This window comes from Lactuca sativa, chromosome 2 (assembly GCF_002870075.4).
Source record: "Lactuca sativa cultivar Salinas chromosome 2, Lsat_Salinas_v11, whole genome shotgun sequence".
Taxonomy (NCBI): Eukaryota; Viridiplantae; Streptophyta; class Magnoliopsida; order Asterales; family Asteraceae; genus Lactuca; species Lactuca sativa.
Genome location: NC_056624.2, coordinates 206,602,059 through 206,620,063, shown reverse-complemented (window position 1 = coordinate 206,620,063; position 18,005 = coordinate 206,602,059). Strand labels below are relative to the sequence as shown.

The window sequence follows — 18,005 nt, the reverse complement described above, 5'->3', positions numbered from 1 at the left end:
TACGATTTGTATAATAGGTGAACGTTGTGATTACCCACTGAGCTTTAGGCTTACAATTACTATTTTATGTTTTTAGTTGCAGGTCCTTGAAGCTCGAAGGACAAGGAGCTGATATGATCGTGATATATGGACATTCTTAGAGGGGCGTGTCATCTAGTTTAACCGTTATATGTTACATTATGGTTTTTAAAACAAAACTTAGCTTCCGAATTTTTACTATGAATATGTTAATTGTTTATATGACATGCAAAGATGATTTCATGATTTAGTAATGAATATGAATAAAACCTTTTGGTAAAACTTATACTTTGATTTTCAAAATTTTATGGTTAGATTTTTGGGATGTTACAAAAACGACCACTGGAGTGTAAGATTTTGTCTAAAAGGACCATTCATGCAAAAAAGATTTCATAATGATTGTTTTGAAGACAAAATTATAACTATAAAGACCATTTGTAAAGTTTTTTCTTAAGTAAATAACTAAAAATTCCAAATACATATTCTCAACAAGCATACAAACATCTCCTAATATAGTAAAATAAAATGTTTATTTATTTTAGTTTATCATCAAAACGAAGAACTACTCATAAAATAAAGTACGTGCAAACATTATAAAGTTGGCTGTTCTGATTTAACTATGACACAGTTATGTTATTTTTATGACAAAACTGCAAGATTGGTCCCTGTGGTATTCAAAAAACTTTGGATAGGGTCCAAAAAGTTTTCAACTTGCATGGAAGGTCCAAAATCGAGGTTTTTCTGTGTTTTTTTTGTCCTTGATACATTGAAAAGTTGATTGTACCCTTATCATTTCTTTTTTCTATTTTCTTTATTTATTGTAACGCCCGCAAATCCGGGCTAGTCAATTTAGAGGAAATAGGGGTCGAAAACGACTTTTCGACAAAAGATTATTTAGAATAAATAATCTTAACCAATTTGTGGAATATGTCTCAAGGTTTCCGTACATATAAAGAACGCCGAAATCCGAGTTATAACGAAGAAGTTATGGCCCGTCGAAGTTTTACGGCAAAACAGGCACGACACCGGGAAGCGTAAATAGTGAATTTACGATAGAGCGAGATTTAGCCTTAGCAATCTAAACGAAAGTTGTAGAATATGTTAAACTAAGAGCGTCGATAAAAAGAACGCCCAAATCTGACTTCGTATGAGGAAGTTATGATTTTTCTAAGATTCGGCTTAGCAGTGCACGGCCCGAAACTCGAATTTTAGTTCGAGCGGTTTTTGGCTTACGCGACCTAAATGAGAGTTGAATATCTCATTAATAGGAACTCAACAGTAAAAAGATGGACGAAAACGGAGTTCGTATGAAGGAGTTACGAATTCTCCGCGGTCATTTAACAGTCTAAACGCCTCCTACTGTTAAATTTGAGATCGGTCGAGAATTAGCTGACAGAGTCTAAATGAAAGTTGTAGATCTTGATTTTACCTACGCGTGGATATAAAGAACGTCGAAAACGGAGCTCGTATGCGAGAGTTATGATCTTTCTAAGTTTGAAGGCTGATACGCGATAGGGGGTGACGTGGCACCACCAGAATTGGACACGTGGCACCACCAGAAGACCACCACATGGACCAACATGGCGAGTAGGTCCCCCTACTCGGTGAGTCCATCAGATATTTTCACTATAAATAGAGGTGCCGGGTCTAGCCTTCTCTTCACACCTCCCAAACTCACTTTCTCTCTCTAGTTTCTCTCTCTAGCCTCCCTAACCCCCCTAAAAGCCTAGGTAAACCCCCTAGCACCCGAAGGAAGCCCCGAGGCTCCCGGAGCCTCGAGAAAATAGCCTTTCGGCTCGGGAATGCTGCTCCAGCGAAGCCCGGTTTTCGAGAAAACCCGTTGTAAGTGAGCTATGCCTATCCTATCTTTAGTTTAGCTTATGTTTTAATATAGTAATGTTATTAGGACCTTTAATAAGTATTTGGGCTATTATTATGGGTTATATAAGTATCGTTTAACACTTATATAATAGTAATAATAGCTAGACTACTAATTAGTCGCGGTGAATATTAGACTAAACCCTAGTGGTATTGGTACTAGGTTTTATTGAAGGAAAATCGTTTTGAGAGTATCGAAGCGCTGTTCGAGTGCTGAGTCACCACCTACTCAGGTGAGTGCATAGTCCCTTTCATCTTACACATAGATATGAAGTATTTTATAAACTACGTGCTATGTGTACATATTATCTGAATACTTGTTGTCTATGCTGGATGAACGTTTTATACATGTTTTAAATAATTTAAACTATATACGTATTTTATACGAATATGTTGGGAATGACATGGGTAGATGAACGATGAGAGATATAAGATGATGATAGTATACGTTGGCAGCTATAGACTTAGTGCCTATTGGACAAACACCGGTAGCTATGGACTTAGTACATGTTAGATGCTGGTAGCTATGGATTTAGTACCTGTTAGGAATTGATAGCTATGGACTTAGTACCTATTAGATGAACACTGGTAGCTATGGATTTAGTACCCGATGAGTAGACTATAGCAGCTATGGAATTAGTGCTTTACGAACGAACATTGGCAGCTATGGATTTAGTGTCAGTCCTATAACCCTGGAAGTAAGGGACTTCGGAATAAACGAATGCATGATAGATGACTCTTAGGTTAAATCCTTAAGAGTAAAGAAGATAATGGGGATGGGTAATTGGGTGGATTGTTTGATTGTTTAACATAATAATTATATTATTGTGGGTTGAAAACTCTATGTACTCACCAGGTTTCCCAACCTGACCCACTCAGTTTATTTATATCACAGGTGTTGATATGAAGTCACTTTACACTGAGAGATTTTAAGAGATGTAGATCACTAGTGTAAACAATTGTAGGTTCTGTTTATGCTTATGTTTATGTATTAACGATGACATCCCAAACGTTTTAAAATGAAATAAATACGTTTCTTCGAAAATGTTTTAATACGTATTTACCATGTTTTTCTGGGAACAAATTCCGCAACACTTTTATAGAATGAAGTACTCTGATTTTTACAAAGCATAAACAAACCGGTCTTTTCTGGCCGTGATTTTGGGGATGTCACAGTTGGTATCAGAGCATTAGTTTAAGCGAACTAGGAATATGGATTTATTTCTAGACTTAAACTTAGAATGCTAAGCGATGATTGTGAGGTGTGAGCACTAGCTTATTTTAGGAATGATGCCTAAATTGCTTTTATGTGCTAAATGCTTTGTGCATGATATGTTGTTATTTGTTCGGATCTATGGTCTGTTGCCGACCGGATCTGGAAACCTTATGTGTATAGGATTCTAAGTGTTTAACTACGATATTAGAACTAGCATATAAACGTTTCAGGGTGATAAGGATGCTTTAAGACGTCAATCCTAAATTAAGATCTAGATTCACCTTGTTCGGTGTATAGATCAAGATGGCAAGAACCCGTAGTGGAAACGTAAACGCAAATGGGAACAGAAACCAACCCCAGTGGTTCAGCAAATACCTGTTGTAGAAGAAGTTGCAGCTGAGCTAGTCACCATGGCTGGAGTTCAAGCCATGATTCGGGCTATGTTGGCTGAACAAAGGGAAGAAATGAGACGGATGTTGAATAGGGACGAACCTAGCATACATGTTGAACCGACGGAGCCAGTTCCAGAGCAATCTGAGGAAGGGAACTACAGCCGCCAAGTGAGTCAAGTAGGGACTCAAGGTGAGCAAAGGGATGGCCCAGAAGGGAGAAACAACAAGGATGGGCGGATGTACAAGAATTTCTTGGGTGCGAAACCACCAAGTCTCTCAGGAAGCCCAAAGCCTGTTGAGATTATGGATTGGATCTCCGAGATGGAAACGGTGTTTGAGAGCTGCGACTGTAGCGAGAAACAGAAGACCGTCTTCGCCGTAAGACAACTGAAAACTGGAGTCTTGAGCTGGTGGAAGCTATTAGCAGATACGATGCCACGAGGAGAAGCCATAAGGATGTCATGGGAGGAGTTCTCATAACAGTTGAAAATGTAGTACTGCTCGGACATAGATCTGATAGACCTAAACAACGAGTTTAAGAACCTGAAGAAAGGGAAGATGAGTGTTGATGAGTATGCCACCGTATTCACTGAGAGGATGAAGCTATTCCCCTACTTGGTGCCTACTGAACTCTCCAAGATTGATAGGTTTGCTAACGGATTGCCCACTGACTTTGGCCCAATGGTCAAAATGGCAACTACCTTGAAAACAGCTGTTAGGGCAGCTAAGAACGTAGAGGCCCATATAAGAGAAAAGGGTCTAGAAAAAGATAAGGCAGGAGGAAGCGGAAGTTGGAAGGATCTTCAAGGTCCAACAAGGAAAGCAAATTCTCAAAGCTTGGAGGAGGTGATGGAGGTGAAGCGAGATGGTGTGATAAATGCAAGAAGAAGCATGGTGGGAAGTGCAACGAAGAAGTGACTTGTTACAAGTGTGGGAGGACTGGTCACTATTCCAAGGACTGCACACATAATGATAAAGTATGCTATGGATGTGGAGGCAAGGGGCACATGTCCAGAGACTGCCCAAGGAAAAATAAAGCAGCAAGACCAGAAACGCCACCAAGGCCAAGGGCATTTCACATGATCCTCGACGAAGCAGGGAACCATGCGAGGAATCAAGAATGAGGACTTCTTACCCAAAGATCGGATTATGCAGTATCTATAGTTTCGTATGATGTAGCCTAGTAGAGGCATAGTCTAGGGTGAACTTGAACACCTATGTAATCGTTTCAAGAAATAATATAAAACCTTCGTTTTGTTATTTGAAGTGTTGAATGATTGTGTGATTTGCTGCATGGTGACTTGCGAAACTGTGAGACAATACTTGGGACGAGTATGAGTAGGTGTGAATGGTAGTAGAGGCCTATACTACCGGAAGCACATGACTCACACTTGGATCAGGGAAAGTCACAAGGTTACCAAAAAGCTAGTAATTGATTTCGTTTTATTCAAGTGTGTCGTTACCATCGTTTCGGTAATGACTAAGAAGAGTGTTGATGTTCCGACCCTAGTGGTCATATCGAATTGAGTCCGACTACGCTAAGTATGTTATGTGGTTTAGAAAATCAAGATCGATGTAGCGTCCGACTTAAACCAAACGATTGAAATCAAAGCGATCAATAGAAATATCGCGCTCGTTGTTAAAGAAGTTGGTAGCTAGAAATGCCAAATGTTAAAGTGTGATTATATCACATTAGAACATGAAGGAAGGCATAGTCTGTTTTAGAATTTAACTCTAAGAGACCTAAGTCTAAGTGTTGCAACATACGATGATAGGTCATTAGAATATGACACATCAGTCCATAGTAGTAATAAAAGAAATCATCTCAAGTTCGTATCCATTAAGGATCGACATTGTGACTTGAAGGTCATAATTGGGAGTCTAGCCTGAGGTAGAGAGCAGGTGCATGATCGAGTACTGCATACAGTCAATAAGTCTGAGAGATAGACTTGAAGGAATGTAAAAGTTATAATTATTACCTAGGATGAAGAGATGACGTATGGAGTCATTATACGAACCTGTTTCGTTGATTATTCCGGGACGTAATCATCCTAAGGGGGAGAAAATTGTAACGCCCGCAAATCCGGGCTAGTCAATTTAGAGGAAATAGGGGTCGAAAACGACTTTTCGACAAAAGATTATTTAGAATAAATAATCTTAACCAATTTGTGGAATATGTCTCAAGGTTTCCGTACATACAAAGAACGCCGAAATCCGAGTTATAACGAAGAAGTTATGGCCCGTCGAAGTTTTACGGCAAAACAGGCACGACACGGGGAAGCGTAAATAGTGAATTTACGATAGAACGAGATTTAGCCTTAGCAATCTAAACGAAAGTTGTAGAATATGTTAAACTAAGAGCGTCCATAAAAAGAACGCCCAAATCTGACTTCGTATGAGGAAGTTATGATTTTTCTAAGATTCGGCTTAGCAGTGCACGGCCCGAAACTCGAATTTTAGTTCGAGCGGTTTTTGGCTTACGCGACCTAAATGAGAGTTGAATATCTCATTAATAGGAACTCAACGGTAAAAAGATGGACGAAAACGGAGTTCGTATGAAGGAGTTACGAATTCTCCGCGGTCATTTAACAGTCTAAACGCCTCCTACTGTTAAATTTGAGATCGGTCGAGAATTAGCTGACAGAGTCTAAATGAAAGTTGTAGATCTTGATTTTACCTACGCGTGGATATAAAGAACGTCGAAAACGGAGCTCGTATGCGAGAGTTATGATCTTTCTAAGTTTGAAGGCTGATACGCGATAGGGGGTGACGTGGCACCACCAGAATTGGACACGTGGCACCACCAGAAGGCCACCACATGGACCAACTTGGCGAGTAGGTCCCCCTACTTGGCGAGTCCATCAGATATTTTCACTATAAATAGAGGTGTCGGGTCTAGCCTTCTCTTCACACCTCCCAAACTCACTTTCTCTTTCTAGTTTCTCTCTCTAGCCTCCCTAACCCCCCTAAAAGCCTAGGTAAACCCCCTAGCACCCGAAGGAAGCCCCGAGGCTCCCGGAGCCTCGAGAAAAGAGCCTTTCGGCTCGGGAATGCTGCTCCAGCGAAGCCCGGTTTTCGAGAAAACCCGTTGTAAGTGAGCTATGCCTATCCTATCTTTAGTTTAGCTTATGTTTTAATATAGTAATGTTATTAGGACCTTATAATAAGTATTTGGGCTATTATTATGGGTTATATAAGTATCGTTTAACGCTTATATAATAGTAATAATAGCTAGACTACTAATTAGTCGCGGTGAATATTAGACTAAACCCTAGTGGTATTGGTACTAGGTTTTATTGAAGGAAAATCGTTTTGAGAGTATCGAAGCGCTGTTCGAGTGCTGAGTCACCACCTACTCAGGTGAGTGCATAGTCCCTTTCATCTTACACATAGATATGCAGTATTTTATAAACTACGTGCAATGTGTACATATTATCTGAATACTTGTTGTCTATGCTGGATGAACGTTTTATACATGTTTTAAATAATTTAAACTATATACGTATTTTATACGAATATGTTGGGAATGACATGGGTAGATGAACGATGAGAGATATAAGATGATGATAGTATACGTTGGCAACTATAGACTTAGTGCCTATTGGACAAACACCGGTAGCTATGGACTTAGTACATGTTAGACGCTGGTAGCTATGGATTTAGTACCTGTTAGGAATTGGTAGCTATGGACTTAGTACCTATTAGATGAACACTGGTAGCTATGATTTAGTACCCGATGAGTAGACTATAGCAGCTATGGAATTAGTGCTTTACGAACGAACATTGGCAGCTATGGATTTAGTGCCAGTCCTATAACCCTGGAAGTAAGGGACTTCGGAATAAACGAATGCAGGATAGATGACTCTTAGGTTAAATCCTTAAGAGTAAAGAAGATAATGGGGATGGGTAATTGGGTGGATTGTTTGATTGTTTAACATAATAATTATATTATTGTGGGTTGAAAACTCTATGTACTCACCAGGTTTCCCAACCTGACCCACTCAGTTTATTTATATCACAGGTGTTGATATGAAGTCACTTTACACTGAGAGATTTAAAGAGATGTAGATCACTAGTTGAAACAATTGTAAGTTCTGTTTATGCTTATGTTTATGTATTAACAATGACATCCCAAACGTTTTAAAATGAAATAAATACGTTTCTTCGAAAATGTTTTAATACGTATTTACCATATTTTTCTGGGAACAAATTCCGCAACACTTTTATAAAATGAAGTACTCTGATTTTTACAAAGCATAAACAAACCGGTCTTTTCTGGCCGTGATTTTGAGGATGTCACATTTATTTTGGTATTTAAATAATTAAAAAAATAAAAAATAAAATCTCACATAACCCTCTTCATCGGTACCTCTCCCTCCCTCCCTCCCTCTCTCTCTCTCTGTCTCTCTCTCTCTCTCTCTCCTTCCCCTAACCTAACCCATATTCATTCCTATTCATCTTTAATAATCTTCCACAACTCCATCAGCATACCCCTCCCTTTGATCAACCTCCTGTTGATCGAACTCCACCATCGATCCCATAAACACACAATGAAACCCCCTTCCCCTTCAACAACACACCACTCTAAAACTTGAAGCACCGATTTCATAAAAGAACCCTAGCAATTACTTCTCAAACCCTCCTCAACTTGAAGCACATATGATGTTTCTAGGTTCAAGAACAAATATTCAAAGCAGATTTGGAAATGAGCTTCAAGAACAAACATTGAGTTTGTAACGAACATAAAATTTCAACCAATTTAAACTTTTCAAAAACAATCCGATTTCATAAAATTATTACAAAAAGGTTTTCAATACAATTATTTCAGAGTATTCTTAGAATCACATCACAAAACATAATCATGAGGAGCGATACGATCACGCATTTGCCTTGCCACGGTCTCCTGAAGAACCTGAAAAACATTAAACCACAACTGTAAGCCCGAAAGCTTAGTGAGATATCCCCAAAATACCAACCACATATACCATACATACATAACATGCCATATCATAACAGAACACAGAACAGCCATGCACTTCGGATCTACTGCGTGACTGGTCCGCCGCACTGGCCTTCAGTCCACCTGGTCCACCCTCCGAGTCTAACCACATACATCGAGTCTACAGTGTGATTGGTCTGCCCGCATTGGGCCTTCAATCCACCTGGTCCACTCTCTGAGTCTACAGTATGACTGGTCCGCCCGCACTGGGCCTTCAGTCGGCCTGGTCCACTCTCCGAGCCTCGGCACGTCTGGTCCGCCCTCTTGGGGCCTACAACCTATCCGGACCGCTCGCTGGGCCTTCGGGATAACCGGTTCGCCCTGGGTATGTTGGCCTACAGCACAAAGCATGTCCCGCCTCAACCCAACCCCAGTCCAACAACCATGTGCACATAAACATTCAATCATATAACATATCACATCCAATCAAACCGATCTAACAGATCACATATCATAGCCTCATCCTAACCAGGATACCGACCTAACCGGTCACTAGCATAACATCATCCTATATACCAGGATACCGACCTTAACCAGGTCTCTAACATATACCATCCTAACTACCAGGATACAACACAACAAACAAAACATAACAACGATACCCGGATCACAATCCAATAAAAGGGCCGGCCTTGGTGCCGTAGACCGTGTCGATATAGTGAGGATAACCCACCTCGTAACTGCCGACTGAACAGATAAACCCAAGCTGCTCCGACCACTGATACGATCTCCAACACTGGCCAACACCAAAACTCTGAACTCAAAACAAAGGCCAACAATTACCAAAATGCCCCTGGAAATCAACTGGTCAACCCTTGGTCAAAGTCAAAGTCAAAGTCAACCCCTGACTGACTCTACTCGCCGAGTCAACCCGATGACTTGCCGATTCCCCATGCACAGAACTTCCCCAATCCGCGACTCAACTCGCCGAGTCCAACCCGATGACTTGCCGATTCTCCATGCACAGAACTTCTCTAAGTCCTTTCACACTCGACTCACCGAGTCATCCCTTGACTCACCGATTCACAGCTCAACCAGAAGAAAGGTTAGGACCTCACGACCAGACTCGCCGAGTCCAAGGCTATCTGCAACCAACTCGCTGAGTTGTTCTTCCAACTCGCCGAGTTCCTGCCCATATTCAACCAACTCGCCGAGTTGTTCTTCTAACTCGTCGAGTTCTAGCCTATCTTCAATCAACTCGCCGAGTACACCCTTGTGACTCGCCGAGTACCCCTAGATCTGAAACCATACAGAGGCTTTCCAAGCCATGCAGAAGCTCTAAACCATAGATCTACTCTTTACAAGCCATCCATCACGTAAAGTGGCAAACTTTACATGGATCCAAAGAGATCTAGGCATTTTACACTCTAGGGCTAGGGTTTGGGACAAAAGAGCTTCACCAAACACTCAAGAATCGGGACTTTATGACATATAGGACCATCACAAGCTTAGATCTGAAGTAGCATCCTCAGATCCAAGCTTCTATCTCAATTTAGATGTCATATCAACCACCACACACGAACCCATGAAGAAAATAGCTTGAGGAAATGGTTCCTTACCCATGGAATGAGCCCAACCAACTGTAGATTCCTGATCTCCCCAAGCTTCCTGATACAAGCCTCAAATCTTCAAGCTTAAAGCACCAAAGATCCTTCTCCAAGCTCTAATTCACTCAACAATGGGGTTCTCCTCACGAATTTAGGGCTTCTGGAACTCAAGGAATGGTAAAGAGGCTGGGGAGAAGATATGATGTTCTTTATATAGGGCTCAACCCTCGAAATTAGGGTTTTCTCCACTCAGCACCAACTCGCCGAGTCCATCCATGCTACTCGCCGAGTTGGTCACTTAAAACGCGACTAGAGTTGCGACCCTACTCGCCGAGTCTACTCGTGGACTCGCCGAGTTGCCCTTTCCCATTTACACTTTTAGCCCTTCAACTCTACTCTTGATATTCCGGGATGTTACAGAGTTGCTTCACGTGCTTCCTAACAAACTTGAATCCCCAAATCAAAACTAAAAATTGAAGTGAAATCAAAGAATGGTCATCGATTTAACCACTAAAGATGGAGCATCGATTTAATGGTGGCGGCAGAGGAAATCAGGAGCATGAGGTTGCACAAGGTGAAGAACAAGCGGAGGAAATCGTGTACCCATCATCTTCTTCATGGGGAACCTAAAACCTGGGTTCATTCTTGTATCTGCACAACTGGCATCCCCAATTGACGACTTTCACCCAAATGAATAAGGGTTTTAACCCCATCACATACATCCACGATGTTGATGGGTTCATTTCTTTTATTTATGTTGATGCGGGGAAAAGGGACCCGTCAGAGGTGTGATCAAGTTTTCCAGATGCAGATGGAAATGAAGACCGAAAGAAGGATTGTTGTTAGGAATTTAAGTTTTAAAACTTCTAAAATTGCAGATCATACAAGGAACTTGTAGAAACACTGAAATCACCAACCTTTTTTTTATCATCCTAGTTTTCCAAGTATGTATGTGCATTTGGGGAAAACAAAATACAGAGCTTTAAGAAACAAAATCATAGATATTACACGTTACTAGAAAATTTCTAAAATCACAGTCTGGGAAAATGAAATACAGAGCTTCAATGGAGCCTTATAATTTTGGTGTGTGTGCCTGTGTGTTTTATGTACACAAAGACACATGCACACACACACACAGAATGGTGGGGTTGGCGGATAATTATTTTATTTTCTTTTTATTTTTAAATTAAATTAGGATTTTAAAAATTATTAAAAATACAAAAAAGAAAGTAGATGGACATAATCATCTTTTCAAGTTTTTGGATAAAAAACACAGAAAAACCTTGATTTTAGACGTTCTATGCAAATAAGAAAATTTTTGGACTCATCCAACTTTTTCTGAATACCACAATCTTGCAATTTTGACCTTTTTTATTTTATTTTTATTTTTTTACAATAGTTACAAAAAAAAAAAAAAAAAAAAAAAAAAAAAAAAAAAAAAAAAAACTGCTTTTACATAGTTTCAGAAAATATAAATTCAAATAAATAAGGAAAATATTATTAGTCAAAATAAAAAATAAAGATAGCACATAGATACATTGTCCCTTGACAACATGGATAAGATTGTCCCTTTGACAATATACTTTGACTAGTTGTACTACATGCAAATATTCTTGTAAAATTGTAAATCGATGGTTCCTTATCATATTTTTTTTCCACGATTATTGGATTTTATATCAATTAAGTTTACAGGGCATAAAACTATTACTATATTTTTTGTTTGTTATGTTCCTTTTACGTCAACAAGGGATGCGCGATCATCCATGACCTTTCATTTATAAATTTATGATTACTTTTTAAAAAAGTATATGTTGAAATTTTTTAGAAAACTTCATAAACTTATTGAAACATATTTTAAATGTTTTTCTCAAAAATAGTTATGGAAACATAACCTTTATACTTTTCATAAAAAAATATAAAAATGAGAAAGAATAGGTCTTTTCCTTGAGAAACTTTAACGAGGGGAAACATGAAGGCATTGTAGGGAAATTGGATGGTCATTGTACAAAACAAGACTCCATATAGTAGATGGTGTCTGCTGTCCACGTAAGCAATTTTTACCTCTGCCATGTTTGACACCCGCGTAATGCAATATAGACGACACGTCACCTCTGACGCATTAAATTCAGATGTCCCTTTCGCTTAAACATTTGACTCGGGATACTTTAATAAAAGTAATTCATTCTTAACGGAATGCCTATAGCGTATCATATAACAAGAAGAAAATTAAAAAATTAATACTCCCAATGTTCTAATATTATTGTTCACAGACAAAAACATACAGATTAAAAAAAACATTAATTACCATTAATTTTATATAATAAAATGACAGTTTTGTCCTTACTTTGCATTTAATGTTCCATTAAATGTTTAGTTGGTTGAGTAATAATGAGGGGATATTTTGATAAAAATGTTATTTATTTTTAGAAGTGGACTATTATTTTGGGACAAACCAAAAAGAAAAAATGGACTATAATTTTGGGACGGATGGAGTAGCTTTTTAAAATGAAAAATAATTAGTACACAATAATTTTTTTTCATATATAATATTTTATAAAGTTGTGCAATATAATATTTTAATGCACAAATTATTATGCAGGGAAAAATGTATTGTGTATGAATGAATTCCCTTTTAAAATAGATTTTAAAACATGTGTTATATGAAACATAAAGATTTGTTTCTTAAGATATTACGCATAGTTTTTATAAAAAAAATCGAAACACAGATATTCGAACTAATAAAAAACACCTATTGTACGTGTAGTAACAAAAAGTCAAACATACTAAAATATAGGCTACTACATTACATTTATTGTATGTATTTTTGTATTACTTTAAAGTGAAAATAATACTTTCTACAGGTATGCATTTTCAAAAATAGTAGGAATAAATAATTTTCAAATTCATTTATAAAGTGAATATGTCAGAAAGGAAGATTCGAGTTTCACACACAAAGATAAAAGTCAAAATCCAATAGTTATAACACAGATTTTGTCTTCCAATTGCAGCCTTTTGTGTCTATATATACCCCTCTCCCATCTTCCCGATTATTATCTTCAGAGTCTACATTCTTCCAATCTTCTCAGTTCTCTCAAACTGTCCAACAACCACACTTTCCATCTCACACTTCTTCCTCACAATAAAAAAAATCAACCGAAACAAAAATCATCATGAGCATGAAGAAATTTGGTTTCTCTCCTAAACGATCTTCATCTTCTTTCATTGCTCATTATCCTTCACCTTCACGTTTTGCCTTACCAACTCCGACCATGAGTTTTCCCGATTCCGTAATGCTCCAGACATTGGAGGTCGCCGAGCCTATCATCGTCAAATGGGATCCGGAAACCTCCACTTATGCCAAGGTCACGTCGCTCTTCTACGACAACCGCCGAGAAGCTTTGGAATTTATCAAGATTGTCAACAAGCTCCATAAAGCGATGCATTCCTTGGTAGCTGAAAACTCCACTTCTGAATTGCTTATTAGGGCTCAGCATCTGATGCAGATCGCTATGAAGCGGTTGGAGAAAGAGTTTTATCAGATTTTGTCCTTGAATCGAGCGCAATTAGATCCAGAATCGGTTTCAACTCGATCATCTCGAACATCTACGCGATCAAGTTTATCGGATTTTGCTGATGAATCTGATGATGAGATACGAGTTGCAGGAGAATTGATCAGTGAAGTCGAAGATACTGCGGAAGGAGCCATGGCGGATCTCAAGTTGATAGCTGAGTGCATGATTTCATCTGGTTATGGTAAGGAATGCGTCAACATTTACAAAGTTATACGTAAATCCATAGTTGATGAAGGCATATACAAGCTTGGTGTCGAGAAGCTGAAAGCTGCTCATGTTCATAAGATGGATTGGGAGGTTTTGGATCTCAAAATTAAAAACTGGTTGGCTGCTGTAAAGATTGCTATTAAAACATTATTCAACGGAGAAAGAATTCTGTGTGATCACGTTTTCGCATCGTCTGATTCCATCCGAGAAGCAAGTTATACAGAAATTACAAAAGAGGGAGCTTTGATTCTGTTTGGATTTCCAGAAAATGTAGCAAAAAATAGCAAGAAATCACCGGAAAGGATCTTCCGGACTCTCGATATGTACACCGCAATAGCTAGTCGGTGGCCGGAGATTGTGTCAGTTTTCTCGTTCCCGTCGACGTCTTCCGTAGTCAATCAAGCTCTCAATTCACTCATAAAACTTGCTGAATCGGTGCGTTTAGATCTAACAGAATTCGAAACGTTACTTAACAAAGAATCTTTGAAAACTACCGTAGCCGGAGCCGGAGTTCACAGATTTACCATGGAGACGATGAACTACCTCTCCCTCCTCGGCGATTACAGCGTTTTATCTGATATACTAATGGACAGCCCACAAACTGAGAAACCTCTAATGCCACAAACCTTCTTCGACGAATCATCTTCCGACAGTTCTCCCTCGCCGTCGGTATCCGCCCGGTTAGCTTGGCTCATCTTCATCCTAGTTTGCAAACTCGACGGCAAAGCGAAGCACTACAAAGACGTCTCTCAGGCGTATATATTCCTCGCCAACAACCTCCAACACATACTCACCAAAGTCCGATCATCAAATCTTCGGTATCTCCTCGGCGACGAATGGATCACCAAACGCGAATCCGAAGTCAAAAAGTTCGCCGCCAATTACGAACGGCTAGCATGGAGCCACGTCTTCGATGCCATTCCTAAAAACGCTTCAGCAATGACGCGGGAGGAAGCAAGAGATGGTTTCAGGAAGATCAACGCGGTGTTCGGAGAGGCTCACCATAAGCAGTTGGCCATCGTCATACCAGACGGCAAGCTTCGTGATGAGATCAAAGTTTCAGTCGCCAGAAAGTTGTTGCCGGCGTACAGAGAATTCTACAATGCGCAGAGAGTCGAGATGGAAAAAGATAGAAGGTTTGCTGCTGCTGTCAAGTACGCGCCGGAGGACATAGGGAATGCGCTTTCCGATCTGTTTTTCGGGTCCTCGTCTGTGTCGTCATCAGCGTCATCATCGTCGTCTTCAAAGTCAAGAACGTCGATTTCACAGTGAACGACGTCGTTATAGAGCTGTAATTTTCATATGCTGTCTTTTTTCCACCGGGGGAATATGAGGGCTGTATTTGTAAATACATTATGATTTATGCCCCTTTCACTGCGAATATTATGAAATACACTTGTTTGAATTCTTTATAGAAAAAGGTAATTGAGATTAAATATTTAAATTTGCCTCTTGATTTCTTTGATGCCAAGTATTAAGTTTCTTATTAAAAATCAACAATATTTCATTTAAGTCGTAAATTGCGACATGTGGAAATTGCAAAACCACAATATACAAAGTTTGAACGCCATGCCTTCACGTACTCATGAATCCAGAGAATATTTGTATTGATAATCTCTGATATATTAAACATCCTGAAATACTACAATATAAAATATTTAGTTATCTTTCATGTTATTGATATTTTCCTATTTAGATATGTATCGAGGTAAGAGCGAAGGGAGTCGAGGGGGAGGAGGGAAATGGGTTGGCTAAGGTGGCACTCAGGAACCGGCAGATACACCATTCTCATCTTCCTGGTATCAGAAATGGTGTCTCTTTCGGGTTCAACAAACTGTTTGAGGTTGGAATGGAACAAGATTATCAAAATCAAGATCTTACCGAAGATTGTTTTACATTTTACAAGATCATAATCGTAAGATCTAAAAAATAAGGATCATAAGATCCTACCAAATGAAATGGTCTCCAGAATTTTTATTGAAGTGCTTTGTTAGTGTAGTATTCATTATAACTTTAGAATTTTTATTGGAGTGCTTTGTTAGTGTAGTATTCATTATAACTTTAGAATTTTTATTGGAGTGCTTTGTTAGTGTAGTATTCATTATAACTTTATGTTGATTAAGACATTAATTATGAGATTAACTTTTACTTCTTACACATAAAATCATATTTTTTTGTTGGAATGTTTTGTTTGTGTAGTATTCATTATAACTTTTGTATTTAATTGGAAATTAATATTTTATGGAAGTGATAATGTTTAATGTTAGTATCAAAGATTATATCATAAGATATGATTCATAATGTAATGTACGTTTTTTTGAACTTAAAGAGTTTTGGTAGTAAATTACTAAATTATGTACATAACATATAGGAAAAAAAAAGGAGTGTAAGACACTCCTCCTTTTTGTCTTCAAGGGTGTGAATCCCTTTTGGGGTGAGATTAATTTTACTAGCTTTGTTTTAAAGGTCTAAGACAATACATTTATATGCTAGTTAGAGGCTTCAATCTCTATTCTTTTGTTTATAAAAACAATTAACTTCCCTCCTCTTTCTTCTTTTTCTTTAAAGTAAATAGACTATTATAAAAGGAGGTTGATACTTATACTCTCTTTAAGACAAACTTTGATTTGTGCTTAAAGGCTTAAGAGTACTTATTATTGCAAGAATGGACTAGCACCCATTGTGTTGCAAATTGTTGGTGGAGTTCTCTAGATGAACTCTATATTGTGTTCTTGTCATATTCATCAACTTCCAACCTTCCAAAATGATCAAAGACTTCGATGGTTGTTTTTATTGAACCTCATATGGTTGATTTATTATAATATTTCGTTTCACGCAAATGGATCCTTGGTGGGTTATGTAACATCCGTGTTCTAGGTAGTTTTTCAATTTTAGTTTAAAATTTAAAAAGTTGCATTTTGGTCCTTACACAGGGCATACCCCATAGGTACGCCACGTGTAACTCGTTAAATGGGTGACGGGGCTCCTTTGAGTACGCATGACATACTCCATTGGTACGGAGGGCGTACTCATGTAGATCTCAAACACTAATTTTTAGGGTTTGGACCATATTTAAAGAACCTTAAGCCTTGAGAACCCCCTTACCTTCAACCTCCACTCACTCATTCCCTCATTTTGGAAACTCTAACCCTTGAAAGTTTGTTTTGGACCTCTAGAGTGATTTTGGTGCATTGTAGAAGAAGAAGGAGTTCATTATTGGTGTTCGATGAGCTTGGAGTGTATAGATCCATAGTCTTATTTCCATTCGCAAGCTTCTGGAGGTATAAAGCTCACACATTTATGGTTATTTGGTTTAGATTTAGAATAAGGTTTAATTTTTCATATCTTTTGGTCCCATAAGTTGGTTCTTGTGAGTAAAAGCTACTCCAGGACTCAAGTTGGCTACCCTATAATGTTTTTAAGGATTTTGAGTCATAAAAAGGAAGTCCTTATTGTTATTTCTCACTCATGCAAGAGTTGGAGATTATTTAAGGGTGTTATGGACTTAGGGTTTGGTGTCGGGCTCTATTAAGCCATGCAAAAGCTTAAAGTTGTTAACATTATCATTTAAAACCTTCCCAAGATTAAGATCTGTGAGTTGGACGTTTAGTTTAGAAGCATTAAGAGCTAAAAAGTGGGTTTTGGACAACATGGGATTACATAGGGCGTAACCCCTAAGTACGCATGGCGTAATGGGGTTTTGCCTCGTAACCTTTCTAAGATCTCGTAGTACGTGGGGTGTAATGGCGAGTATGCATGACATACTTCCAGAAACCCATTTGGGACATTTTTGGGCCTTGGGTCATTAGGGGTTTTGGGCCTTGAATAGTTGGGTAATGTTTGGGAAGAGAAAATGGTCTTTTACCCTCAGTAAGTTAGAAGATGATTTAGACAACTGATTATGGGTTATCACCCTGGTTATTAATTAGGGTTGATTTTGGGTTATGTTCAGTGAGAGGAGTCGTGATAGCAGCAACTCGAGTGTATGTGATTTAGTTATCTTTAGTTGGAGGTGAGTCTTCTCACTATTCTTGTGGCTCAAAGACACCAATGTCGGCCCACTGAATTTTGTATGTAGGATGCTAGTTGTCTTTGTAACTATTTCATGTATTTATGTCCGCGTTGAAAGAAACCCCAAGGCTAGGTCCATTAATTATTGTATGTTCAGGTTGAAAT

The 18,005-nt window shown here is 38.6% G+C and overlaps 1 protein-coding gene across 1 annotated transcript; it reads left to right on the top strand.

Moving 5' to 3' along the window:
• Positions 1 to 13,100: 13,100 nt before the first annotated feature.
• LOC111911714 (exocyst complex component EXO70H1) lies at positions 13,101 to 15,285 on the top strand. Its single transcript, XM_023907465.3, has one exon. The coding sequence runs from the start codon at positions 13,221 to 13,223 to the stop codon at positions 15,099 to 15,101; it is 1,881 nt and encodes a 626-aa protein (XP_023763233.1). The 5' UTR covers positions 13,101 to 13,220; the 3' UTR covers positions 15,102 to 15,285.
• Positions 15,286 to 18,005: the final 2,720 nt, after the last annotated feature.

What these genes read in the sequence shown, in the direction of transcription:
- LOC111911714 (XM_023907465.3), top strand. Translation starts at nt 13,221, where the DNA reads ATGAGCATGAAGAAATTTGGTTTCTCTCCTAAACGATCTTCATCTTCT.